The sequence below is a fragment of the Micromys minutus genome (genome assembly GCF_963924665.1).
Source record: "Micromys minutus genome assembly, chromosome: 12".
NCBI lineage: Eukaryota > Metazoa > Chordata > Mammalia > Rodentia > Muridae > Micromys > Micromys minutus.
Genome location: NC_137981.1, coordinates 28,349,799 through 28,377,706, shown reverse-complemented (window position 1 = coordinate 28,377,706; position 27,908 = coordinate 28,349,799). Strand labels below are relative to the sequence as shown.

Here is a 27,908-nt window from a genome sequence, read left to right as displayed (position 1 = left end):
CAGAATTACTAAAGCACAGCACCACCGAATTCAGCCAAAAGCTGACTGTTTCCGTGTTTAAGCCAAAGAAGTTTAACTGTTTCTACTTTGAGACCCATGCTTAAGAATGAGTCTTTAAACTTCGGTCATACAAATGATGTGCACATTAACCAGGCATTTCAACCAGCGGTCAAGCCATTCCCCATTCAAGGTCCACTTTATAGGCAGGTCAGGTTTAGAACCATGTCAGTCAGCAAGGCAAATCAAGCCCAGCTTTGGAGAGCTCTGGAGAGCATCTGGCACTGCCTCAGCCCACAGCATGCATCCGCCCACCACGGCATTCCAGGCAAGCTGGCTGTGTCACTTCGGTTGGCTTTCAGTCCTTTCCCTCCTCACCGCAGCCACCAGCATGGAAGGAGAGGAGAGCACAGAACACGGGTCAAAACTCCATCCACCATCCTCTCTTCACAGAATGGAGGCAGGAGAACAGGGGCCTCACACCTTCACCCCTACATCTTTAAGCCCTTGTAAGACCTCTGTTGAGTACAGTTGCAACAAACTTTAGGTTTTGTCAGATCTTATGGTTCGAGCCTAAAGTCTCAGCCTGAGGCTGAGGCCAAAAGATTGCAAGTTCAAGGCCAGTGTAGTCAACTTCGTGAGACCATATCTCAAAATAAAAATATGTAAAGGCTGCAGATATAGCTCAGAAGTGGAGACTTGCCTTGAATAAAAGAGGCCCTAGGTTCAATCCCTAGTACTGCAAAAATTTAAAGTTTAAGTCTGTTGTGACATACGAAGCTTTTGGATTTTCCGGTGTGACAGGACCACAGGTGTTTTGTAATGTAGGCAGCACATGCTAGCCGAAAATGAAATCCATGACCACAGAATGAGAGAGCTGGAAAGGATGCCCATCAATTAGCACAGGTGCTCCCATTTCACAGATGAGAAAAACCAAGTAAGTCCATTGCCCATGAGGTTGAACACCTGGTACCTAGCTGCTAGACCAGTACTCTGGTCACTCCGCCAGTCCCAACAGGGATCTCAGGGGCCTCCTCCATAATCCTGAACACATACCACCCCTCAAACCATTAAAGCACACGGGCTCCACTCAGAGCCTGCATGCAAGCCCTGGCTCTATCTCCACTGACTGTGTGACCTAGGGGAACCCACTTACCCTCAGTGATGGCTTTCATTAACGTCCTCAAGGACTATTGTGAGACCACAATGACCTACACTGGCTTTTAATACACACTTAGCTCTCGCTCAGTAGCTATTTTTATGTAGGTTAGTCAACAAGAGAAGGTAAGGGCAGGACGGCCTGGTTAAACACTACATGCCAGGGGGTATGCCAGGCATTGTATGAACAGCACCTCATTAAATCATTAACAGCCCTTGCCAGATAAATCTGTCTGTTTGAATGTCTGTCTGTCTGTCTGACTGTCTGTCTGCCTGTCTGACAGTCTGTCTTCCTTCCTTCCTTTTCATCTGAAAGAGAAGAAAATTAAAATTCAGAATAGTTGAAATGATGTCTAGAACATCAAGAGGTACTGCTCCAGAGGATGAGTTTGTGTCCCAGGACCTTTGTCACAGTTCACAGTCACCTACGTGTGGCTGACTCTAGAGAACCCAATACCTCCTCCTGGTCTCTAAGTCACTCATGAGCATACCCCCCCCCCCGGACATGCATGCTCACATATAAAGTAAAAAGCAGGAACTGGTAACACACCCCCTGAATCCCAGAGCTTGGGAGGCAGAGGCAGGTGGATGGATGGATCTATATAATGAGACCCTATATCAAGAAAGAAAATAAATCAATCCTGACAGGACCAAAAAAAAAAAAAAAAAAAAAAACGAAAAACCCACCCATGTTTCCAAACTACACAATGAAGGTAGTGCTCCTGAGTGGCAAATGGCAGCCGGCAGTCTCTAGCCACGGAATTTATTTTCCCCTATAAAACCTCTCCCAGGCATCTTTTGACTCCAAGTTTCATGGTGTTGAGAGCTTAGCTTCTTGAACAAGTTCCAGCTGGGGAGCAGATCCTAACAAACGAACTCAGCATTGGGATTTCAGCTCTCCAGGACCTGGCAGCCAACAAGGATGCACCAAGTCAGGAGTGGCCTCAGTCCTCTGGAAGGTGCCTTCCAGCTTAGCAGCAGAACTCCCGCCCCTGGCTGTAGATGGCACTAATTTTATTTTTCCAACAGGCATTGGCCATGGCGTAATTTAAAAAATTATTTTTGTTCCTGTTGTATGTGCGTGTGCTCAAATGTCATGGAATATATGCAGAGGCTGGAGAACTTCTAGGAGTCACTTCTTTCCTATCATGTGGGTCTCACTTAAGCTGTCAGGTTTGGCAGCAAGTGCCTTGACCTACTGAGCCATCTTGCAGGCTCTTTGTAGCACAATCTGTAAGAAATGGCGAAGCAGCAACAAATTCCCTATGTCAGATCAATAAATATCCTAGCACGGCTAAAACCTGCTTCCTGTCCTGTCGCGTGGCTGGCTCGTCTCCAGTTACCAGGAGTTCTAACCAAAGTCCTTGTTTTGCTGGCTGGTTAAACATTAAAGCACCTCTCAAAAACATGGTGAAATGTGGCCACATTTGAAGTCTGCCCCCAAAAGGGAAGTATAGAGTCGCCATGTCTGAGACCACTGTAAGTATGGTACATTCTAAACACAACCCAGAATTCTTCAGCACTACTCCCATTAGGAGGACTCTGAAGTTAGGTCTGTCTGTGCTTGGATCAAGAAAATATATAGAGGGTGGGGGTTGGAGAGATGGCTCAGCGGTTAAGAGCACTGACTGCTCTTCCAGAGGTCATGAGTTCAAATCCCAGCAACCACATGGTGGCTCACAACCATCTGTAATGGGATTTAATGCTCCCTTCTGGTGTGTCTGAAGAGAGCTACAGTGTACTCATATACACAAAATAAATAATATTTAAAAAGAAAATAGAGATGCACCACACTGAAAGTTCAAAGAATTAGACAGAAAAAGCTGACAGGTTTCCATGCGGTCAACTTGGGACCAGCACTCTGGGAGATGCCACACAGCCTAAGAAAGTCAGAGAATCTGAGACCACCACATTAGAAAGATGTTTGCCCATGCCTTCAATGTAACCAACAGCTTAACTCCCAGCCAAGGGCCAGCAGCCTGTGTCAGGCCTCCGAGTGACCGCCATAGATGTCATTATACCCTCAGATGACCACATTTCCAACCACCACCTGACCACAAAAGCAGGAGACTCCTTAGACAAGGATGGCCTAGCCGACCCTCACTTCTTCTTTTTCCAAATCCTGACCTAAAAGTCATGGCCCAAATAAAATGGCTGCTGTCAACTCCAAAAGGGGCAAGTGTTCTTAGGCAGAAATGGTGGCCATAAAAGCCAGAAAGAACAATGCCCATTTCATCTCTTCTCTCAAAATAAAAACAGTCAAAACCCAAGGGAGAGATAGACTTTCAACCTGTAGGCTTCAGACCTGTCAAAACAACTTTCTGACTCCTGGCATCAGAAGGGTGGGGTGAACATAGCAAGAGAACCCCATTCATCAGCTTTGGCTGAGTTTGAGGTCAAACAATGACAGCAGTCCCACAGAGTGAGTTTGGCCATTGTTATAATAAAAGCGGAAGTTCCTTCCATTGTCTGCCCACCAGCAGTTCATTCCAGTCAGTGCGAACATGAGCAACTCTTCGATAACCCAGCAAAACACAGCAAAGGAAAACTCAGACGAGAATAGAACACAAATTTTCCATCTTCCTTTAAGGAAATGAAAGGGGCTGATTCACCAAGCTCTCTAAGAGTTGCTTTGCAAGTCTGTGACAATCTTGGGTACAGTCCATTGGGGGACTGCGGGAGGGGGGGGAGGGTGTGGGGGGGCACATCTATTCTGACTGCTAGAAACATCCATGGGTAGAATGAGGAAGTCCAAAGAAGAAGGCTGAGCAAAGACAGCTGGGCTGGCTGCCAAAGACTGAGGTTGGAGGGATATTTAATAACCCAGCCAACACACACACACACACACACACACACACACACACACACACACACACACTATGTTAAATGTCCCCCCAAATAAATGCTGAGAAGGAAAGAAAATCATAGTTCAGTGTTAAAAGGTTTCAGTCCATAGGGACCAGAGCGCTGTCAAGTTGACCATTCTTAAAACCACAGAGACAATGCTGAATCTGCCAGCTGCCACAGCCTGTCTTCTCAAGACCTCAGAGACAGGGCTGACAACCTTGAACAAACCTGGGGTACAGTCATATGGCTGTACAAAGTCAGTTTGCACTGCAGTAGCTGGCACCTGTGACTGCATGATAGGTCCCAGCTGAGGACCCAAGAATTCTCTCATGGGTTTTTGCAGCTTCAAAATGAGACATTCCTTTTTTTTTCCTGTCAATTGTGTCGATTTCAGAATTAGATGGGTACGTCTCTGTCTCAGCCGAAGCCGAGCGTGCATCGTTTGCTATTGTGGATACAGTGCATAAACATGTACAAGTCTTGAACCTTTTATACGAGACGAGCCTACACGTGCCCACAAGTCTTTGTCCATTGAAATGACTCAAGCTAGGCATTCTACTGTGCACCTCTTACCCCAGCTTTCGAGAGGCAGAGGCAGGGGGATCTCGAGTTCCAGGCTAGCCTGAGATAGAATGAGACCTATCACAAGACACAGAGCCGGGGTGGGGCAAACCAAACACCCATAGTTCTAGCTTAAGCTATGTAAGAATGACTCCAAGAGACAGAGACGGGGTGGAGGTATTCAGACATTCAGACATAAGCAACTGAGTTGAACCATCTAAAGTGTTTTATCCTTTGAGATGTTTTCTATTGCTCTTCACCAACCACATAGATGAGGGCTTCTTGCTTACAGAGCATCTGAAATGCCGTTAAGACATTCTTCATTTCCCCCATGAATTACTACAATGAGAGAGCATCATGCAGCAGTGACTCACTGAGCAATCCTATTGGTGTACTTTGCTTTCTGTTGCTATGACAACACTGTGACCAAAGGCAGCTTAGGGAAGAAACAGTTTGAGTCACCTTATAGCTTATAGCTCATCACAGAGGGAAACTGAGGCAGAATGTGAGGCAGAGACTTGGAAGAACTCTGCTTACTGGCTTTTTCTGTGCGGTCTGCTCAGCCTGCTTTCTCACAAAGGACCACTCACACAGGTGACACCACTATCAACCACCAATCAAGAACACCAACGTGCCCTGGTTCCCTCTTCCCAAGTGACTCCCATTTGAGTCAAGTTGACAAAAACTAACCTGCACACCCCACTAACCTTGGGGTTTATTTACAATTAAGGCAGGAACGATCAATCTCAAGCTTTTCCCAACAGTCTTTATTGTTCCTAAAATTCTTTCCAAAAGAAATTAATTTCTCTCTAGCATAGAAGTCATCTTTCTATAACAGGTTTATTTCTTCCATCAGCCCTCTGCCTAACATAAAGCATAATCATTATGAATAATCAGAAAGCACCAAGAAATGAAGAATAAAGCCACCAGCTTTGTCAGCAGGCATCCTTAACCACTGGTAACTTTTGAGTGCACAGTCTTATTTCAGGAACCATGCTTCTCAAACTACTGATGACAGGTTTGTTAAACTCCGTTGTGAACTGATTGTTTCTATAGACCATAATATAACAAACACAAAGTAAAACGCCACAGCAGTGTCAAACTACTAAAAAGAACTCTCCAAAGTCACCTTTGCTTGTGAGGTTGCCTTGAACTTACTCTCCTGCCTAAGCCTCCTAGTGCTGGGAGAGCAGGCAAGAGCTACCATGCCAAGCTCAGAAGACTCGCTGTTAATTTCTGTGTCTACTTAGCCCTAACTAGTAGTGCTCAGCCCACACTAGGAATACTGTAAAAAAAAAAAAAAAAATCCCTTTTCCTCTTATGCACACATTCTTTTACTGTATATATCTTACATATAGTTTTGGTTTTTTTATGTGTATGTATGTGTCTTGTGAATGTACGCTGTTGGGCAGTTCTCTCAGAGGACAGAAGAGGGTGTGGATCCCCTGAAAATGGAGTTCCAAGTGGCTGTAAGACACCAAGGTGGGTGCTGGGAACCAATTTTAATCCTTTAAAAGAGTAGCAAAGTGCTCTTAACTGCTGAGCATCATCTACAGTGCCAACATACACTTTATTACCTGTAAGAAAGGAAGCTGAGAAAGCCAGGGGAAGCAAGCCAGTAAGCAACAATCCCTCCATGGCCTCTGCATCAGCTCCAGTCCTGACTTCCTTTGGTGATGAACAGCCATGTAGACAGTGTAAACTGAATAAACCCTTTCCTCCCCAGTTTGTTTCTTGGCCATGATGTTTTGTGCAGAAATAGAAACCCTGACTAAGACATGAGGCAACATAGTCATGTCATAAAATTGTTTTGAGGACTTGATGTTGGACGGAATGTAGCACACAGTAGGTGCTCATGTTGTTATGTGTCATTATTAAAGGACATAAGGAAGTCAAAAGAACCAGAGACACATTCTAGAATAGTCAGAAAGCCTGTCCTGTGATCCCCCACCCTGCTGCAGCCATCCTGCCCAGACAATTGGCAGCAACACTGTTACATCAATTAGGAAACTGAGGCCCAGTGCATCATGTGACAATCTATGATTACGCAGCCATTAATGGGGCTGTTTGGTGCTATGTATTTACCCAGCACCCTAAAGCAAACCCCAGGAGGTGAACCCAGGGCCCACTCAGGGTGGCAAGCTCATTTCTGATTGCTATGCTATTTGTTTTGAGAAATGCTCTCAGGTGGTCCAGAACTGGGCATGAGGATGCTCTTGATAATCCTGTCTCCTCCTCCCAAGCACTGGGATTAGAGGCGCATACCACCCACCCACTAAGCTGTCTCTGACACAGCAGATGGCCTCAGCACAAAGCCCCACTGGTCTCATAGCTGCAAAATTCACCTTTCCTAATCCTGGCCAGTACAATCCCTGTCTCTGGCTTGTCAACAAGAACCATGCCTTTGACCAAAGAAGGTCATGGCAGTACCTAGTGTAGGACAACAGAGCCATCACTGGACCCTGTGTCCAGCCTAGTCTAGGTGGAGTCACTGGGGTCTTCCTTTGACCAGCATGCAACTGGCTTCAGCCTTCCTGCCATCCAAGACCCAATAAGCTCTCTGCCATATATGACCCTCAAAGTTACCTCTCACCCAGCATCTCCTCTCCCTCCTCAGATCACCTGAGGATCTGGACAAGAATCACCACCATTAAGAATCACAGATGAGCCTGGGACTTCAAGGTCCCTTCAAAGTTATCAGATCTCCTATTTTAACCCAAATCACCTGTGCCCAACCATGGTCCTTCCTGTTCTTCTCCAGGGCTCTGGGGCTTCGTTAGCTCACAGCTATCATACAAAGAAACCGAGGCTCACACCCAAATGACCTGCTCAAGGTTCCCACACTCAGGAATCAGGGAATATGGGATATATAGTCCTGTAATCACAGTTACTCCAGAGACTGAGGCAGGAGGATTGTAGGCTTAAGGCCTAGCCTGGCTATAGAGTGAACTTGAGGTCTGCCTGGGCAACACAGCCTTTTAAAACTCTAACTTGAAATTAAAAAAGAAAAGAAAAGGCTGGGAGATATAGCTCAGTAGTAGAACACCAGCCCTGAGCCTTAAGCTCGATCCCAGCATCACATATGATGCACACTGCACACCAGAGCATCAGGTCAGAGGGGCAGGATAGCAGTGGGCCCAGTGGATGCTCACAAGAGGCCTGTCGCCTATACAACCAGCCAGCTGTTAACATGGTCCAGTAACAGGAGCAGACCTCATTCTAAACTCCTCACCACAAATGGACAGCACTGTTACATGCTTCCCTAGTAAGCTCTTAACTCTGTTCTCAAAGTCTCCCTCACAAACTAGGGATCCCATCAGAAGTCCACTGAGAAAAGTGACAATGGATTGACTTAGGGTCTGAGCCCCTTTTGAGGATATTTAGAAATGGGGCTTTTGGAGTACCAGGTTACATGAATCTGTACGGATAGGGCCCTAATACATAGATGACTGTACTCATGAGAAAACTAGGCAACTGGTTGCTTTTCTTTGTGATGAGAAGAGGACAGGCAGAAGCATCCTTGTGCAAGCTGGGAAGGAAGCCCAATCTTGGACTTTGAGCTCCTGCGCTGTGAGAAACTGGGCTTCTGTTGCAGAAGCTCACAGTGGAACAAAAGCCTGCTTCCCCACAGCCCTCACACAGCCTACATCTGTTCTGTCATCGTTCTTCTCTGCACTCCAGACTGCTCTGGAAGGTTACTTCAGATGGCCTGAGCTCGTCAGACCTTGCCTTTGACAGTCTCCATCCTCTCTGTCTCTCTCTCTCTCTCTCTCTCTCTCTCTCTCTCTCTCTCTCCCTCTCTCTCTCTCTCTCTCCCTCTCTCTCTCTCTCTGAACCTCCCTCGCTCCACCAGCAGTTCATGCTTCCGTTCACGGGATGGGAGGCCCCATACCAGCAGATTCACGGCTCATGATCTGTCAACCACCGCAGCCCCTGATGTCTCAAACAGGACTCCAGTCTACCTCTCTGGATGTGTGGGGGGATGAAAGATATTCATTTCAACCAAATCTCATAGGTCAGACTCCACCCAGTTCTGATGACTTGCCACCAGGCCCTGGATTTGGTACCTGCTTAAAGACATGTACAGTTATTGGCTACATTTTTTTTCCCAGTTAGTTATCTCTTCAAATGTTCTCTAGCACTTTCTTCAAGGCACCATGCTGTTTGACAGGACCTTCCTGGCTCAGTGCCCACCACGCCCACATACACAGAAGAAACTGGCAGGGTGTGACCTCACTGTCCTTTAATAAAGGTATTTTTCTCTTCTGACTTGTGCTGATAAATCTATTAGGGACAGAAGTCAGGCTATCTGAGAACCACCCCCTCCTTCCCCTCCTTCCCCTCCTTCCCCTCCTCTCCCTCCTTCCTCTCCTCCCCCTCCTCCTCCTCCTCCCCCTCCTTCCCCAGAGCTCCCCCTCCTTTCCCTCCTCCCCTTCCTCCCCCTCCTTCCCCAGAGCTCCCAAGCTCAAAACATAGCTGTTATTTTCGTTTCTGGTTTTGTTTTTTAAGTGAAAGGTTTGCTTGCTCCTGCAAGAGGAGAAGACAGGTTCTGGGTGCAGGCCTTATGCGAGCTGGGAGGGCTCCAGAGATTTACTTTTCAGTCACCTTGCAAGACTGTTCTGGAGGGGAGAAGATAAACATCCACAAGGCTGGGCTCCTGTCTCCCAGGAAGGGTAGGAGGGAGCCAGCTGTTGGTCCCAGCTGAGGACTAATTAGCAGGTACCAGGCTTTCCCCTGCCTGCTCCCTCAGCAGCCTTAGGAAAGCCTCCTTCTAAGCATGCAGGAGAAATGCTGAAGACATCTGTCTTAGGGTTTCTATTCCTGCACAAACATGACCAAGAAGCAAGTTGGGGAGGAAAGGGTTTATTCAGCTTACACTTCCACATTGCTGTTCATCACCAAAGGAAGTCAGGACTGAAACTCAAGCAGGTCAGGAAGCAGGGGCTGATGCAGAGGCTATGGAGGGATGTTGCTTACTGGCTTATTTCCCCTGGTTTGCTCAGCTTGCTTTCTTATAGAACCCAGGTCTCCCAGCCCAGGGATGGCACCACCCACAGTGGGCTGGGCCCTCCCTGGCTTGATCACTAGTTGAGAAAATGCTGGATCTCATGGAGGCATTTCCTCAAGGGAGGCTCCTTTCTCTGTGTAACTCCAGCTTGTGTCTCGTTGACACAAAACCAGCCAGTACACCAGGTATTATGTGTGGAAAATAAATCCCATACATAAAGCATGGGATATTGCAAATCTTGGCTCCAATGGGATTCAGAAATTTTTGTCTAATCTGTTTTAAATATTTGAAAAAAGGAGGGGACAGAAAACAAGATGGCTCAGCAGTTAAAGGTGCTACCAAGCCAGATGACCCAAGTTCCACCACCAGAACTGCTCACATGATAAGAGAACTGACTCTGCATTTATGCGCGCTCGTGAACACACACACACACACACACACACTCTGGAACCATCCACAGAAAAATAATAAAATGGTATTTTTTTAAAGGGTCAGGCATTACCATGCCTTTAATTTCAGGACTGGGGTTGGCAGAGGCAGGCAGTGTTGAGGCCAGACTGGTCTACAGAGTGAGAGTGAGTTCCTAGACAGACAAAGCTACATAGTGAAAGACCCTATCTCAGGAAAAGAAAAGAAAAGTTGCTTTTGTTTTGTTCTCTTATTTACTTATTTTTAAATAGTAACAGTAACCAGGATGTGGTGGCACACCTGTGATTCTAGCATTTTCTAACATTTCAGAGACAGAGGAAAGAGCCCCGGCTTTCTGCTTTGTTTTTAAGACAATGTCTAGAGGATGCCATAATGCTGAAATGGCACTTAATATGTTTATGTGTGACACAGGGCATACATGGGAGACAGGCACTAGTTCAGTGTTAGTCAGCCGATAACACACTGAACAGCTATAGGTTTGGTCTGATTTTTTTATTGGGGTGTGTGTAGTGATTGGAACCAGGGTCTACCACATACTAAAAAAGTGACCTATCACTGATGGGTATCCCCAGCTTTTTAGACACTTTGAGATAGGGTCTCAGTTAGTTGCTGGGCTAACCTTGAACTCTCCCTACAATCTTGACAGATCTCAGTAGCTTCCTGCATTTGTGGCTCCCTGCCTAACAGAATAGGTGTATCTGTTTTTGTTGAGACAGAAGCCAGGCTGGCTTTGAACACCTGATTGGCCTCCACCTCCCAAGTATTGGGATTACGAAATAGGCACAAAATCAAAATTTGTATTCAGCCTCCCAGTGTTAGAATTATAGGCATGAGCTACCATGCTAGCTAGGCTCTTAACTCAGGACCAATTCTTAGCCACAGATATGACTGCTAATAGCAATGATGAACCTCTGTTCCAGGGAAATACAGTTAGGTTCTTTTGAACCTCCAGTTGTATTTCCATGAGCTAGTCAAATACCTAACCTTTGATAATTTTATCTGTTTATTCCAGACAGGGACATAGTCCACTTCTTTTGAACTCACAGTGATCCTCCTGTTTTAATATCTCTTGTACATTTTGTTTTTGTGTAGAGAGTCTCATGCGGACCAGGCTAGCCTCAAACTCACCATGTAACTGAGAGACTCTGAACTCCAGATCCTTTGGCCTCTACCCCCTAGATACTAGGATTAGAGAAGCATGCCACACCCCCGGCCCCACATCCAACTTGTTCCCTGATCAGAACTTTGTTCAGAGATGCTTTCTTACTGCCCGCTTCCAACGAGGGGTCTACAGCCTGGCCCTCTTCGAGTGTCTTGTCAAACAGTTACCCAGCTCAATGAAAATGGAAACTCTTTAAGGGCAAGGCTTTGTCCTATTCATCCCATATCCTCTGGAACAAAGCTGGAGGCCAGAGCCTCATACATGTGAACACCGTTTGGTTCTTAACTCCAGATTCTAGCAACGTGATCTAGCAATTTGATAGGAACACCCACTAGTTCAACTGAGTTCTGAAGTACATCGGGTCATGAAGAGAGTGTGCTCTAAGTGAAAGTTCTGCACCATTTTGAAGACTTAGTACACAGATACCTGTAGCTGCTTCCCTGGCCTGTGCGGAGGGTTGGGGGTGGGGGTGGGGGAATCCTAAGCTTCCATCCTCAACAGCAGTGTCATCCCATGTGCCCGCCCCCATGCCTGCTAACCCCTCCCCCAAATCCTGGAGATTGACCTCAAATCCCTGGGCTTGTCAGTGAGCATTCTTCCTCTGAGCCACACTGCTCACCCCAAGTTAATTATTTTGTTACAGTAAGTCCATGTTGAATTTATACTATTGTGAATATTCCCAGTTAAACAAATACGTTACCACTAATTTCCCCCATGTCTTCTGTAATTTTTAACATAGCAACTTGGGAGTTTTAAAATTGCTTCCGTGGCTTATTAATATGCCTCTGAGTCAGCCCTGGTTGTAATCCTACCAGGGGAAGGCCACCCAGCAACACTACCCAGCCAGTCTACCTTACACAGACCCTCAGCTCATCCACTTGGCTGGGAGTCCTAGGTTGTGAAACTTGACCATATCAGGAATTAACTAGAACCCAAGTGGCCGGGCACATCTGAGAGGAACTTTTCCTAAATTAAATCACATAAAGTGGGAAGACCCACTTTTTAATCCAGACTGCTTTCGAAGTGAGAAGATCCACCTTTAATCTGGACCACACCTTTTGCTGGTAGCCCACAGAGAGGATGTGGAAGGAGGAGGCTTGCTCTCCTTGCCTGCTTTCTCTCACTCTTGATGGCAGGTCCACTCCTTCACTGACATTAGAGCTGACTTCTTTAGGATTCCAGTGTATCCTGAAGACCAGCTGAGACACCCAGCTTTGTGGACTGAGCAACTCCTGGATTCCTGACCCTGCCACTGGTAAACAGCCATTGTTGGACTGGTTGGACCACAGCCTTTAAGCCATTTTAATAAACCCCTTCTCTGTATAGAAAGAATCATTCTATAAGCTCCGTTCATCCAGAGAAGCCTGACCAATACACCAGGGCTCCAAATGTGCCCCAGAGCCTAGCAGGAAACACCTGTCCGGTGGCTTCCTGTGACACACCAGATCTTTGGAATTCGGAAATCGGGGCTAAAAAGAGTTTAACAAATGAACCAACTTAACTTCCAGAAGGCAGGTGTCATGAAGACTGAGTTATGGGGGCTATGAGGCTATTGTGTTCACACCCAGAATAATGACCAACGCAAAAAGGACAGACAAGCCAGGGCTGATCATCTCTCTTGGAAATCTGAACAGAAAGAACACTTTCCTTGCCACCTCCAGCTCTCTGCCTCGATGGTCCCTGATCACCTTTCTTTCTTCCTTCCTTTCTTTCATGAGACAGAGTCATTTGCCTCAAGCTTGCTGTCCCAAACCTCCTGCCTCTGCCTCCCAGGAGCTGGGATTGCAGGAACGCTCAGCATGCCTAGCTGTCCCTGATTTATGTTCACCCAGACTCACAACTCCATTGGTAGTGTTTGCCTAGCATGCACGAGGCCCTGGGCTTCATTCCGACACTGCAAATATAAACAAGTCAAACTTTCTGCTAAAAACAAAAAACAAATTCCTTCCAACTTGCTTATGTACATTTGGGATGCAGAAATGAAAGAGTCTGGAGTAGCTGGAGAAAGTGGCTCAGGCTGCTATCCCAGTATGTAGGGATGAATCCAGAGTTCAAAGCCATCCTCCACTATATACTGAATTTTGAGGTCCACTAAGACTACATGAGAATGTTTAAAACACACACACACATACACACACACACACACACACACACACACACACACGGAGGAGGGGGATATGAGAGAATTCAATGGGCAACTCATGGCTTCCGACTGCCCAGTTCTAGGCTGTTGTGACAGAAACAAATGAAACCTTAGGGGAAAGTTTCCCCCTAAAATTGGCAGATATTTGTTTGATTGATTGATGCATTAGAAATTTGAGATTCTGAGAGTTTTCAATTGCCCAACTTTCATCAGTTCTCCAGTTCCTTACAAAGGACAGGATAGGAGTTAGTGAGTTAGTGGATAGCTAAGCCTTCACACAGCCCAGAGCAACTTTAGTACACACTGCTGCATACAGATCTATGAGTTCCAAGGCTACATGCTATCAGAAAGCAGGCTGCCAATGAACTCCATCGAAGTTTCTATCCCCCACACCCTGGCTCTGAGAGGCCTGATGTTCTCCGCTTTCTCCTTAGGCCCATTCTTGCTCTTTCTACTGTAGAAATAGGTTCTCACAACAGCTCTCCGAAGTCCCTCAGCCCTGACAACGGCTCACAGGGGTATGCTCCCATTGGCTAGTAACCCCAACTACTACTAGAAATTGGTAGCTGCGAAGAACCCCAACTTGTTTACAGGAAGGCTGAAACATTCTCAAGTTCAAATCAAGATCTTATCTTCCAAAAATTTTCCCAGCAGGAAAACCCTTCCCAGCCCAAACAGCTTTTTGTTACCATTAAGATAATTACATTCTGCACAAGCAGACGGAGGGGGGGGGGGGACGGAAAGAGAGGTGAAAGGTTAGGATGTTAAGATGGGCAGTCAAATATCTGGCTTACACCATGGGGAACCATAACAGTTCCAAGCATGAATGGAAGAAGCCACCCAAAATAAAATACTGAGAGATGTAAACTCCATCAAAGAGTTCGGCTACGTCGAAATTCTTCTAGCTTTTCCACAGATACAGAAATATTTGGGGCTTAAGCATTGTTTAATACTCAGCTCAGTCCTTGATTTTAGCCCCAATGGAGCCTCCATAATGAAAAACAGCACATAAAATTGGATCCACATGCACCCGCCAGCAGCCTGGACTGGGGTGTCCTTCACTGTCCCGCACATGCTGTTGCTCAACAATCCAAGCAGGGGCCTCCTGCAGCCGCCCTCCAGCTATCAAAACAGAATTAACCAGCCTAGTGTCAAAGGTGACTGACACTATTTCCCCCAAGAACAGTGCCCCAGCTCTCTGTACCTCAAGTTCAGTCTCCCGTCTGTTGATATCATCCGTGGATTGATTTAACTTCTCCAGTTCTCCCTAATGAAGAGAGAGAGAGAGAGAGAGAGAGAGAGAGAGAGAGAGAGAGAGAGAGAGAGAGAGAGAGAGAGAGAGATTAGAAGGGGCTGCTAGCCTTTTGTTTCTAGTGTAACAGTTTCCGACTGGAAAGTCAACACTGAATGATGCAAGTCAGTTCATTCTTCAAGAAAACAGCCGAGGCTCTGCTAAAAGACAAAGCCTTGTTCCTAGACTATGTCCTACAGGTTTATCTTTCACTGAAAGGTCATTGTTTTGTGTTTTGTTTCCCAGGTGAACTCACCTGTTACAAACAGTAACTTAACCTAGTCAAGACAGCACCCTTCAATTTAGGAAAAGAACTTTTCATTCAAGAAAATCGGTACAGGAAAATATGGCCACACCGAATCACCAGGCCAGTACAGCCAGGCCAAAGGCAGACTTCCAGCATTAACTCATCCGTGGCTATTTTCCTATAAAGGGATGCTTTTTTTTTTTCTAACTTCGAACTGCCTAACTGGGGTGTTGTTGGTTAACCGGCTTTGGTCCTACCTCCTTTAACCATCTGTAATCTGACATTTTGAAGAAGTAGCTGACATGAATTAACATCTTTATTCAACTCATCTTTACTCTGTGAACAAAGGTCTTGCTAACAAAATTCCACACCAAAACCACAAGATTTTGTAATCCAAACCCAGGGTCTGAATTAACAGAATAACCAATGAGAAGGTTATTTCTAATCTTTGGTGTGTTAATTAGACAAAATAGTTCATTTAAGCCAAAACTAGTGAATTAAAAGCATGCTCTTGTTTTTAAAAATCTGTGCACTTAAAACCAATTATGGATCCAGACATTGTAAACCATGCTTAATAGCAATTTAAAAAAAAAAAAGATTTATGGAAAGGGTATAAAAGGGGTCATGGAAAGGAATTTGCTTTGTGCTTAAGAAGGTGAAGGGGTTACGCTGTCATTCCTGGAAACTGTTTTTTAATTATCTCTCCTGGAAATGGAGGCACAGAAAGCCAGGCTTTCTCTGCCTCCATGCGTCGGCTTTGCGCGTCAGCTGTCCCTGGTGGGTGTTCACACTGACCTCACAAGGAAAAGGAGGGTTTTAAACAGTCTCAGGCCAAGTGCAACGTAGTGCCAACAGTGGCAACGACACCCACCATGTGTTGACAATAAACCAAAAGAGGAAGGTGGCCCTGGCCAGGCACCTCGGCCAGGTGAGGACTAGCGAGGCGCCCCGAACCGGTGCAGTCCACACCACAGGGGCAGGCGACAACCACCTCGCCCTGCCCGCCCACCACGAGCCAGGGTGAAGCTGCGCACAAGCTCCGAGGCTGTGCAGTGTTCCCAGCACAGAAAGCCGCACCGAGGTACCCCGACTCCACTCGGGGGCCCCCGCCCCCTTTTTCCTTTGTTGCAATCTGCTGGAACCGTTGGTTGTGTTGTAGGGACCTCGGATTGGGCCGAGGGTCTGCAGGGATCCCCACAATAATCGGGCCACGTTCACTCGGGCACCGAAACCTTCCGCGGGGAGACTGTGAAATGGGGTGTCCCAATCCTTGGTGCAGCTCCCTGGATTTAGGCAGCTCCCACCCCGTGATTGCGAACTCGCGGGGCTGTAAGGCGAGTATCCGCGTAGACGCCGACTTCCACATCAACCCTGGCGGGGTGCGGCTGTAGGGTCCTGTCACGCGTCCTACCTGGATCCGGGGGTCCACCTCTTCCTCCTCCTCCTCCTCCAGGCCCTGTTCCATCCTCTCTTCCTCCTCCTCTTTCTCCTCCGCCTCCCGGGCGGGCGGCTGGAGCTCCGCCGGCTCCTCAGGGCGGCTCCGTTTCAGCGCCGTGTCCATGAGGACAGCCGAACGCTCCGCAGTTAGGTCGCAAAGCGCGCGGTGGGACCGGAGCGCACGGAGGGCAGCCTCGCCGCAGCCGGGTAGGTCTGGGCGCGCAGCGCTGCCACCCGGGGTGCTCGGCCGGCGGGTGCGGAGTGGCAAAGGAAGTGGGCGCGGCTGCCCCCTGTCTGCAGCGGCCTGCAGCACACCGCGCCCGCTTCACCCAGGCTGCCCTGATAGCCTGTGTCACCCGACGCTCTGTCACAAAAAAAAAAAAAAAAAGCCGAGTGCCCTGAAGTCCAGGGTATGGCCACTAGGAAAGACGCCGCCCAGTGGCTCACCAGCCCGCCTTAAGTTAGCTTCCTCCTGTCTCCGGTGAAACAGATCAAGATACAGGAGGAAAGTTTAGGTGATTTTCATTCTCCAAAGCTACTTTTGTGTCTACTTGGTTTCACAGAAAAGGGAACAAGCCTCCAGCCAACGAGTGGACATCCAAAGCCTGGAGTCTGCTAGGCAAAGCTCAGCAAGCGAAGGCATGAACTTTTAGGGTCTACCTGGATATCCTGAATGCTCGAGGAGCCCATGGAGCTGGGGGTAAATCTAATGGATCCGGGCAGCTTTTTAAAGAGATTGCACTGTCTTCTCATGAGTAAGCGTGGCCAGTGCAGGAACTACGTGGTTCTGCCCAATATTACCGAGCTAGTGCCTGCCTGGCCAACAGGCATCACAAAAGGGCTAATAATGGAAAGGTTTCTCTGTATGGTTAGAGGTGCCAGGGCCACTGTGAGGTCAGGCAACACCAGGTCAGATGCCCTGAGCAAAGAGGACACTCTGTATAGGGAAGCTGTGGTCCATCCCATGGAGTTTGGAGGGCAGCTCTGCTTGAGAGAGGAGTTCTCAGGACCCTGATCAAAGTAGAAGGGTTGCTTCTGCTGTTTCTCCCGCTAGAGGAAAACCAAAGGGGGTTACTCTTGGACAAGGCCCCACTCCTGTTTGATGGAGATGGCCCAGGTATGCCCCCTGAGTTTCTTTCTAAAGAGATCATACCTCTTTGTTTCTGGTACCTTGCTGGCCATTCTGGGAGAGATGATTTAAAGTTCTTTGCTAAAGATACAGTGGCTCTTTGTTTGATAAGACTGGAACAAGATGGCCCTTAAGGATCAGGCCTGCTGGGTAGTCTCTACTTGGGGTCTCCTGGGTTAAACTGGGTTTCAGCCAGGTTGTGTTCCTTCCTCAGACTCTGAGGAAGAATGACTTTCAAATTTATTTAGTGTTGGTTATTCTCAGGTCTCAGGATCCACCTTCCTTGCTGACAGCCAAGGCCAAGCATAATAACCCTAGGGGGTGTCTGCCCTCTTTCTCACATGGTGAATCTTCAAAGCCAGCACCAGAGAATCTCATTTGTACTACCCTCCCCCGTCCCTCCCCACCTCCTAGCCCCCCACCCACACTCCCCACATTCATTCACCCCATGCTTCAGTCTCTCCTTTTGGAAGAGCCTGACCCCATTTTACAGTTCCCTTATTAGGTCAGTCTGCTGACTTCCCATTCACTCTGTTTGAAGTAAGTAACCTTAGCCCAGGCTGGTGTCAAGCTCTTAGCAGCTGGGACTGGCCTCGACCTTCTGATTTTCCTCCGTCTACCTCCCATGTGCTGCGTTTTTAATCAAGCACTCCTGTAGAACTCACTATATAGCTCACTGTGTAGTCACGCTGGCCTCCAGCTTGAGGCACTGAGATTGTAGATACTCACACCACTATTTTGGCTCCCTCTCTTTTGGGGGATCATGGTGGAGTGGGGGAGGTAGGACAGGGTTTTCTGCGCACCCCTGGCTGTCCTAGAACTTGCTCTGTAGACCAGGCTGGCCTGGAGCTCAGAGCTCTGCCTGGCTGTCTCTAGTGCTGGAATTAAAGGCATGTGCCACCACTGCCTGGCTGGCAGCTCCCCTCCCCCAGGTCATTACCTCATGCACCGGCTCACACTGTGGTAACCCCACCAGGCAGCAGGAAACAGTTTGCTAACTACCACACATGCTGGAGGAGGAAGGACCCTTGTTGGCTGAGTCAAAGTACCACAGCTTCTAAATGGCACCCACTTCTGATTCTGTGGGCCAGAAGTCACAGGACAAGAGGCCAGCAAAGTCAAGTTCTGAGGAGTCAAATCTTGTAGACTGTTCAACGAACATTTATATGTTGTAAAGAAAGCCTTAGAAAATCTCTGGGGTCTCTTCTTATAAGTGTATTAGTCCCATTTTCTCAGACCTCCTACCCGCTTGGCCCTGTCACTTCCCAAAGTTTCAACTCACTTCCTAAGACTGACTATTAGGAGTTAAGAGTTCAGCCCCAAAGAATCACAAGTTCTAGACCAGCCTAAGCTACACAGCCAGACCTCAAAACAGCAGATGTTTACTCCTCCTCCAGCACCCAGTGGGCTATTCACAGTTGGCGTATTTCTGGCTGGAATCTTGTTGGCCATTTTAAACACTTGGAGCTTAACTTTACAATTTGAAATGCCCCCAAAGCTGGTTAAAGTGTGCTATGATGATCCTTTCCTGGATCATTGTGTGTGTTGTCATTTTCAGGAAGCATCTACTACATGATCATGTGTCATTCGTGGAGAAAACAGCGTTCTGATGCTTTGTAACTGTTTCGAGGATGACAACCCTGGCCAGGCTTTCAGAGGCTCCAAGAGGTCAAACTTGCTGCTTGGCAGGGCTCCAGTCACCTGCTCGCAGTGTGAGCAAAGATGCTATCCTGCTTCAGATGCGAAGCATCCCCAGACAGCTCAAAGCTAGGTCCTGATTCTGAGGTGGGGCTGTGGGGAAATGATCCAAACATGTAGGTTCTGCCTCCATCGGCGGAACCTGACTAGACTGTTGGAAGGCAGTGGAGCTGTGGAGATTGGAGGCTCGCTGAAGAAAGTGGATCACTGTGGATCACTGGGGAGCGTACCTTTCCCTTACTCCTCCACTTCTCGGCCACCGTGAGGTGAACAGCCTCCATTGTCTGCTCTGGCAACCATGATGCTCAAGGCTTACCTCAGGCCCAAGATAACCATGAACTAACACTAGGAACTAAAGTAAATCTTCCCTTACTTACTTCTCTCGTCTATTTGTCACAGTGATGATGAGGGGCTGGAGAGATGGCACTGGGTAATGTCCTAGGGCAGTGGTTCTCAACTTTCCTAATGCTGTAAGCCTTTAAAACAGTCCGTCATGTTGTGGCGACCCTAACCAGAAAATTATTTTCACTATTTCATAAAAAAAATGTTGCTACTGTTATGAATCATAATGTAAACGTCTGATACGTGACCCGCCCCAAAGGGGTCTTAACTGATAGGTGGAGAACTGCTGTTCCAGAGGACCTAGGTTAAATTCCCAGGACTACACAGCAGTAACAACTGTGTCCAGTTCCAGAGGATCCTGATGCTGTCGTCTAACCTCTGCTGGTTCTTAGCATGCCCAGAAGACAAACCACTTGTGCCCTACCTGTAAGGGAAGATCACTTTAGTGAATGAAGCATCATGTGCAAAAGTCCAGAGATGGCAATGTGCTAGAGGAAGAGGTAGACGGGTAGAGCATCAGAGAGCAAAACAAGGGAAATCTAAGGGGGTAATCTATGCAGTAATGAAGGTATAAGGAATTCAGATTTTATTCTAGTCATTTATATGTATTTATTTTATTCATGTATACATTCACAAATGCATGCCACAGAACACATAGAGGCCAGAGAACTCCTCACAGCATCAGTTCTCCCCTTGTACTGTGTGAGTGGAACACACACAGATTGTCTTGTATTGGCTGATGGCAGCAAATGCCTCTGCCTGCTGAGCCCTCTCAGTGGCCCCTATATTTTATTCTATAGGAATGATCATGTGATACATCTTGCTGCATAGATGAAATTCTCTGGACGCATATTGATGAGTCAGGCAGAGAAGGCGCAAGGCCAAGCATAGAGCCATACCCGGGTAACATCTCCTCAGCCCGGAGGACTCCTGCAGCCATGTGAGATAGGTAGGCAGCTATAACAGACACAGATATTCCAATGCTGTTTCTATACTCAACTGGGACTCTATACTCAAAGGCATCTGTTTACTTCTGTGATTTTTGTAACATCGATGTCTTATCAAACTGTCCTGCACTGTGGCCACTGACCTCTGACAAGACCCTTCATTTGTGTTAGAAATTGAATTAGACTTAAGTCCCTTGACTCAAATGAAGGACAGGGCAGAGAATTCAAACTGTGTGGAGGGTGCATGGACTTGTTTGTGGGTGTATGCATGTATCTGGGTGATTGTGTCTAAGTGGGTAGGCAAGCACTTGTGTGTCCATGTATGTCAAAGCCCAAGTTTGAATTTCCTTTCCTCAATGATCTTCATCTTTTTTTTTTTTTTTTTTTTTTTTTTTTTTTTTGAGAAAGGGTCTCTCCCTAAAACATGAAGCTCACTGATTTGCTAGGCTGGGTGCAAAACCAAGACTCCTAAGTGCAGGCACTAGGGACAGCCTGACTGCTCTCCACTCTGAATGATATTCTTGCTGCTGAATTAAAACTCAGCTACATGTTCATTTGACCTGTGCCCTGGTTTGAATTCCTTCCCGCCAGGAGTCCAAGAACCAAGACTACTTGAACTCAGAGTGAATTCAAACTGAGGCATACCTCCCTACCCATACTTCCCCTGAACTGGAGTCAGAAAAACACTTTAGAGCCTGGTTGGTAGTTCACATAATTCCAGCACTAAGGCTAAGGAAGGGTTGCTTCAAGCACAAGGCTAAGCTGAGCTACACAGAGTTCCAAGACAGCCTTGGCTACAATAGATCTTGTCTCAAAACCAAACAAATAAACAGAGCTTTTAGATCTTTCCACGTCCTAAGGAGTCCTAAGGCGACCTGAAGATATTTAGAATAGTGCTGGGGTTCTGGAGATAGGAGTGTGTTCCATGAAAAGAAAGGAAGTTTCCATTCCCTGCAAACCAGTGAGCCCAGCACACCTCAGACACTATTCTAGAATGGTGCTGAGGCAGAAGAAAGCATCCTTCCCCCTGGTGGAGAAACAGGAGAAAAAAACTATGTCCAGATCATAGCAAGTAGTATGTCTGGCCAGAGGTCTGCCTAGGACTCAAGAACATTAAAGCCTACCATAGGTAAAAAAGCCAGTTCAAGAATCCTGGCTGGGTGTAGTGGTGAATGCCTCAAATCCCAGCATTTGGGAGCAGAGGCAGAGGCAGGTAGATCTCCAGAGTTCCAGGCCACCTGGTCTCTAAAGTAAGTTCCAGACCAGCCAGGGCTACAAAGCAAAACCCTGTTTATAAATATATAGATCGATGAAATGGTACACATTGTAATCTCAGCTTTTGGGAAGCTAAGGTAGGAGGATGACAAGTTCCAGATGAGCCTGGCTATACAATAAGGCTCTAGCCCCAAAGCATTAAAATAGTAACATTTATGGGATGGGGACAGTTCAGTGGTAGAGAGAGCACTTGCCTTCCATGCATAAGGCAAGGAGTCTACCATGAATATCAATCCATTTCTAACAAATACCACACACACACACACACACACACACACACAGAGAGAGAGAGAGAGAGAGAGAGAGAGAGAGAGAGAGAGAGAGAGAGAGAATAAATGCAGGCTCTTGTCTTTGATTTTGTGCTCCAAGGTATGTCAGCTGGCCCCCAGATCTGAGCCTTGAAGCATTGGCCACATTACTTTTCGGTAGCAGGCTTCTTCTGTCTATTAAGAAGCACATATGTCCTTGTAATTGTAACAAGAGCCATATTTCTGTCTTTGTCTGTGAACTAGTTTAGAATCCTTGTTCTGCTGCTTGCAAAGTTGTACAACCATGAGTCACGCACAAATGCTCAGTGAGCCTTAGTTTCCTTATCTGGAAATGGAAGAGAATGGAGTCACTTTGCAATTGCACATTGGGAATTATCTAGTTTGTGCAAAGGTGATGTAAACTTGGAGTGTGATAGTGTGAGCTGGATATCCTGCAATCCCAACACGAAGGAGTTGTAGAGTCAGGGAGAGCAGGAATTCAAGGCCAGCCTCAGCTATATTGCACATTTGAGACTAACCTGGGATACATAAGACTCTTGTCTCGGAAATAAGGAAGGAAGGAAGGAAGGAAGGAAGGAAGGAAAGAAGGCAGGCAGGCAGGCAGGAAGGAAGGAAGGAAGGAAGAAAGGAAAGGCTGCTTTAATAAAGTATAGTGTTTATGAAAGCCAGGAGTTTTGACATATGCCTATAATCCCAGAATTTAGGAGGCTAAAAGCCAGAGGATTTCTATGAGTTTAAGGCCAACCTGAGCTGCATAGTGAGGTGAATTTAATACCACTCACAGCAAAATCTTGTCACAAAATCTAATTTCAAGTTATGTTCTATACAGATATGGAAAAGTCACAATGGATATTCTGTACAATGTACAGTGTAAAAATGTAAGTGCACTGTTGCTGTCTTCAGATACACCAGAACACGGCATCAGATCCCATTACAGATGGTTATGAGCCACCATGTGGTTGCTGGGAATTAAACTCAGGACCTCTGGAAGAGCAGCCAGTGCTCTTAACTGCTGAGCCATCTCTCCAGCCCTGACCATGGCAACACTTGTAGCAGAAAACATTAGGACTGGTTTACAGTTCAGAGATTTGGTCCATTATCTTCATAGTGGGGAGCATAGAAGCATGGTGCTGGAGATGAAGCTGAGTGTTTTACATCTTGATCTGCAGGTTACAGAAGGAAACTGTACACCACACTAGGAGTAGCTTAATCATAGGAGACCTTAAAGCCTGCCCTGACAGTGGCACACTTCCTCCAATAAGACCACACCCACTCCAACAAGGCCACACCTCCTAGTAGTGCCACTCCCTATGGGCCAAGCGTTCAAACACTTGGGCCTATGGGGGTCATGCCTATTCAAACCATAACTACCAAAACTGAAAACTCCATGACAGAGTTAAACTAGCCTTATGTCCTCTGTCGTTACTTGTGTTCATCTTCTTTCAGTCCCCATCCCTTCACAGTTAGCCTTCTTCTCTCTTCTTCACGATGTGCTGTACCCACATTGGTTTACAGATGTGGATATACATTACTGGCAGGTTCTGAATATGAGGGAGAATTTGCTTTGCTTTGTTTTTTCTTCTGAGCATCTTTTTAAGTTAAGGCCTTACTGTAAATACCACAGTTTGAGGCTGGTCTCAAACTCTCCTGAGTGTTGGATTTACAGCAATCCCAGCATGCCTTGCTGGGGTTCCTCTAAATGCTACAGCTTAAAGCTGACTGAATGCCAGCCATCATCTGCATATAGTTTGAGGACCAGAGGGGATCTTGTCAATGGGGAAAGGCTCCAGGTTGAGAAAAACAGACGTTCAAAGTAGATCCTAGAGACCCATGGTGAGGGCTGAACCCAGATTAGAAACAGAAAAAGCAAAGCCCGATGCACCAGTGAAAGTAGGAGAAGGTCTGGGGCAAGACAGGCACCCAGGCAGAAGGCCAAGGAGAGAGCGTTCCTCCTTAGCATTCCGGGAAGGGGCCTCCTCCAGGAGGAGGATGTTTGTGCAGGACAGAAGTGATAGCTGAGGAAATCAACTGTTGGAGTCGGGACACCTGCACCCCAGGGCATGACTAAGCCAGAAAAGGGAAAAGGCAAAACAAAAGTCACAGTTTCCCCTGGGGAAGTTCCCAGAACCACCAACAATAACTGAGAAACCAATCACCTGCCTTCCTTCCTGCCCAGTTTATGGGGACTTCCCTGTTTCCCTCACTTTGCATGCACAGGGAAAAGCTATAGCCGTGGCATTTCCAGGGGAGAGAAAAGTTAGTTTTTCAGATGCTATACCCTTAGAGTGGGGGCAAAGTCTGATCGTGCCAGAGGCTGGCCTTAATGTGAACACCTGCGTCATGCCGTGTGTGAGCACCGTGCACAACAGCTGAGCAAGTTTTATAAATAAGTGGCTTCCATCTTGGAGAACAGTTTTAGGTTCACAGCAAAACTGAGAGGAGTAGAATCCCCTGTCCCTACCATAGGTAGGGCCTCCTCCCCATCAGTGGGTTTCGTTTATTACGATTATTTAGACAGGATCTCCAAGTGTAGCCTGGGCTAGCTTTCAATTTAATCTAATCCAGGCAAGCCTTGCTAGGTATTGTAATGCTAAGTGTGGCCCCTAAAACCTGTGACTCAGAGAGGAGAGAGTGATGCTATGTGACCTTGATCCCCAAGTTATTTCTGATTGGTAAATAAAGATGCCTACAGCCTATAACAGAATTGAGATAGGCAGGACTTGGTGTTCCCATGGGGGGGGGGGGGGAACTACTAGGAGAAGAAGAAGGGGAAATGGAACAGAAAGACACCATGGGTTAGGAGTTAGCCCTGAGGGCTGGCCAATTGGAGTTAAGAGCAGCCCAGAAGAAACATAGTAATAACTCGGGGTTATCAATAGGAAAATAGATTCTAACAGCACAGAGGGTAGATCTCTGCCTAGCTTTTGTGTTGATTAAGGCTTATTGTAAATATAAAAGTCATGTGTCTTTTTATCTGGGAACTGAATGATCAAAAGATGGGGTAAAAATCCTGAATTGGGATTAAAATTTTCTACAAAGAGTCTTCCTGCCTTAGCCTTCCCTATGCTGAGGTTACAGGCATGTACCACCATGCCAACAAACATGTCTTTTTGCTTGCTTGTTTTTTTCTTTCTTTTATTTTTGGTGGGTAGGCCAAGGGGGCTGGGGGGCAGGGTATTGTTTGCTGGACATAAAATCAATTACTCTTGGTATTAGACAGTCTTTGGGCTTTATGGCTGTAATCCTAGCACTTTGGATTCAGAGGAACTGTTAAGAATTTAAAGCTAGCCTGGTCTACATAGCAAAGATCAAGCTGGGCACGAGGCTGTGCCGGCTAGTCTTACGTCAGCTTGACACAAGCTAGGCTTATCTGAGAGGGAACTTCAGCTGAGAAAATGTCTCCATAAGATCCAATGGTAAAACATTTTCTTAATTAGTGATTGATCAGGGAGGGCCCAGCTTACTGTGAGTGGTTCCATCTCTGGGCTGGTGGTCCTGGGTTTTATAAGAAAGCAGACTGAGAAAGCCATGGGGAGCAAGGCAGTAAGCAGCAGCTTCCATGGCCTCTGTATCAGCTCCTGCTTCTAGGTTCCTGCCCTGTTTGAGTTCCTGTCCTGGCTTGCTTCAATAATTATGTGAGTATAGGCCCTCTCCTCCCCATCTTGCTTTTGGTTTTGGTGTTTCATCACAACAACAGAAACCCTAAGACAGTGCCGTTTGCCTTTAATCTCAGCACTTGGGAGGCAGAAGCAGGTAAATATGAGTTTAAGGGCAGCCTGTCAACATCACAGGTTCCAATGCAACCAGGGTAACATAGTGAGACCGAGACTCAGCGCCAAATATTAAAACAAAGAGAGCCCAATCTATGGATTCTGACAAATGTCTAATGGCACTGTTTCCTGCCGCTGTTAAACAAAAACAGAGTGAAACAAAAAAACTCTGACTAAACAAACTTAGGTGAGAAAGGGTTATATCAGGACCATGAGGGTTACAGGAACTTGAAGCAGCTAGTCATGATAACCATAGTTAGAAGCAACACATGAATGCTATGTTCAGCTTGCTGACCACTCTTACACAGTCCAGAGCCCAGCCCATGAACGATATCGCCCATATCCGGGATGCTTCTTCCTACATCAACCAATATAGTCAAGATCCCCTCCACATGCCGTCATACAACCTGACCCAGACTTCTTTCAGACTCTCTTTCCAGGTGATTCTACATTGTGTCAAGTCAGCAATTAAAACCAACGCCTACGTTCTGTCATACAGAATATTTGCGCTGCCTTAAAAAAAAAAATCTCTAGCCTCTGGGAGGAGTCCAGGCCAAAGATGACACTGCTGGGTAATTATAAGAAAATATAATTAGACAAGCTGGACATGGGAAATGGCCAGTCTCAAAGCCAAGCGGAAAAGAATCCAACACAAGAGGAGACCCTGCCAAATGAAGAGACCATTGAGGAGAACCAGAGAAAAATTCCCTAACAGCCTAGACTGGAGGACTCGCCTCCGCCATCAGACACACATCCTGTCATCTTCAGGACCAACTCATGATGGGGCACAAGAGTTACTGGCAAAATGGACGAAAGCCACAAACTGCACTGCAGAGCCAGGGGCTCTGCCCCTTCCTAAGCAGCCTGACAAATCTCACCTATTTGCCCTAAAATCATATAAAAAGTATATGATTAATGAAAATAAAACAGCTTGTGCCAAAAAAAGAAAAACCTAAGCAGTGCTCTTTTACCGAGACCCGTTTACATGCGCCATGTTCGCACCAAGACCGTGAAGAAGGCAGCCCGGGTCATCATCGAGAAATACTACACATGCTTGAGCAATGACTTCCACACCAACAAGCATGTGTGCAAGGAAATCGCCATCATCCCCAGCAAAAAGTTTGGAACAAGATAGCCAGCTATGTGACGCATCTGATGAAGCGCATTCAGAGAGGTCCTGTGAGAGGAATCTCTATCAAGCTGCAGGAAGAGGAGAGAGAGAGGAGAGATAACTACGTTCCTGAGGTCTCGGCCCTAGATCAGGAGATCATTGAGGTAGATCCTGACACCAAGGAAATGCTGAAGCTTCTGGACTCTGGCAGTCTCTCTAACCTCCAGGTCACTCAGCCTACAGCTGGGATGAATTTCAAAACGCCATGTGGAGCTGTTTAATCTGTGATGCCATATTTTCAATAAACCTGAAAACAAGGGGAAAAAAAAAACCTAAGCAGTTTTAATTCTACCAAGGAGGTACCACAGACAAAGTTAGACGCTGACTACTTTGTGGATGGGCCAGATGGCTTAGTGGGTAAGTATGAATGTTAGCTGTGCACACATGGGGATCTAAATCAGATTCTCCTGCAGTGAACAGCAGATTGGAGCTCACTGATAAAGCTGTAGAAGACTCTTGACCATAGTTCAAATGATTTCAGTACCTAAAACCCAACCACTCAGATCCCACTCCCTAAGTCCCTAAGATCCCACTCAAAGCAAAGTCACCTAAGACCCCAAGGCCTTTCCCCAACTGTTACTCTTGATTCACGACACTGTCATTCTGCCAGCTACTCCTAGAGTCAATAACTATAATAATCGCATAGACCCATGGTAGTAGATCATCTCTCTGTTCCTTCCTGTCTTAGGGTTTTACTGCTGTGAACAGACACCATGACCAAGGCAAGTCTTATAAAGGACAGCATTTAATTGGAGCTGGTTTACAGGTTCCAAGGTTTAGTCTATTATCATCAAGGTGGGAACATGGCAGCATCCAGGCAGGCATAGTGCAATAGGAGCTGAGAGTTCTACACCTTCATCTGAAGGAAGCCAGGAACAGACTAGGCATCCTCAGGCAGCTAGGAGGAGGGTCTCCAAGCCCACTCCCACAGTGGCACACTTCCTTCAACAAGGCCACACCTCCTAATAGTGCCACTCCCTTGGCCAAGCTTATGCAAGCCATCACACTTCCCAAGGATGAGATGTAG

The 27,908-nt window shown here is 46.7% G+C and overlaps 1 protein-coding gene and 1 pseudogene across 2 annotated transcripts in view; one reads left to right on the top strand and one right to left on the bottom strand.

Moving 5' to 3' along the window:
* The window catches only part of SH3BP5 (SH3 domain binding protein 5), a 62,297-nt gene extending 45,763 nt beyond the window's left edge, over positions 1 to 16,534 (bottom strand). The window contains exons 1-2 of the mRNA XM_080926870.1: positions 16,255 to 16,534; positions 14,510 to 14,572 (exon numbers count right to left, since the gene is read on the bottom strand). Coding sequence (XP_080782996.1) covers positions 14,510 to 14,572; positions 16,255 to 16,404 — 213 coding nt within the window. The 5' untranslated portion in view covers positions 16,405 to 16,534. The remainder of the gene's footprint in view (positions 1 to 14,509; positions 14,573 to 16,254) is intronic.
* Positions 16,535 to 26,695: 10,161 nt separating this feature from the next.
* On the top strand, positions 26,696 to 27,102 carry LOC308427889 (small ribosomal subunit protein eS17-like; annotated as a pseudogene). The gene has a single exon. The product of its transcript is annotated as a small ribosomal subunit protein eS17-like (transcript).
* Positions 27,103 to 27,908: the final 806 nt, after the last annotated feature.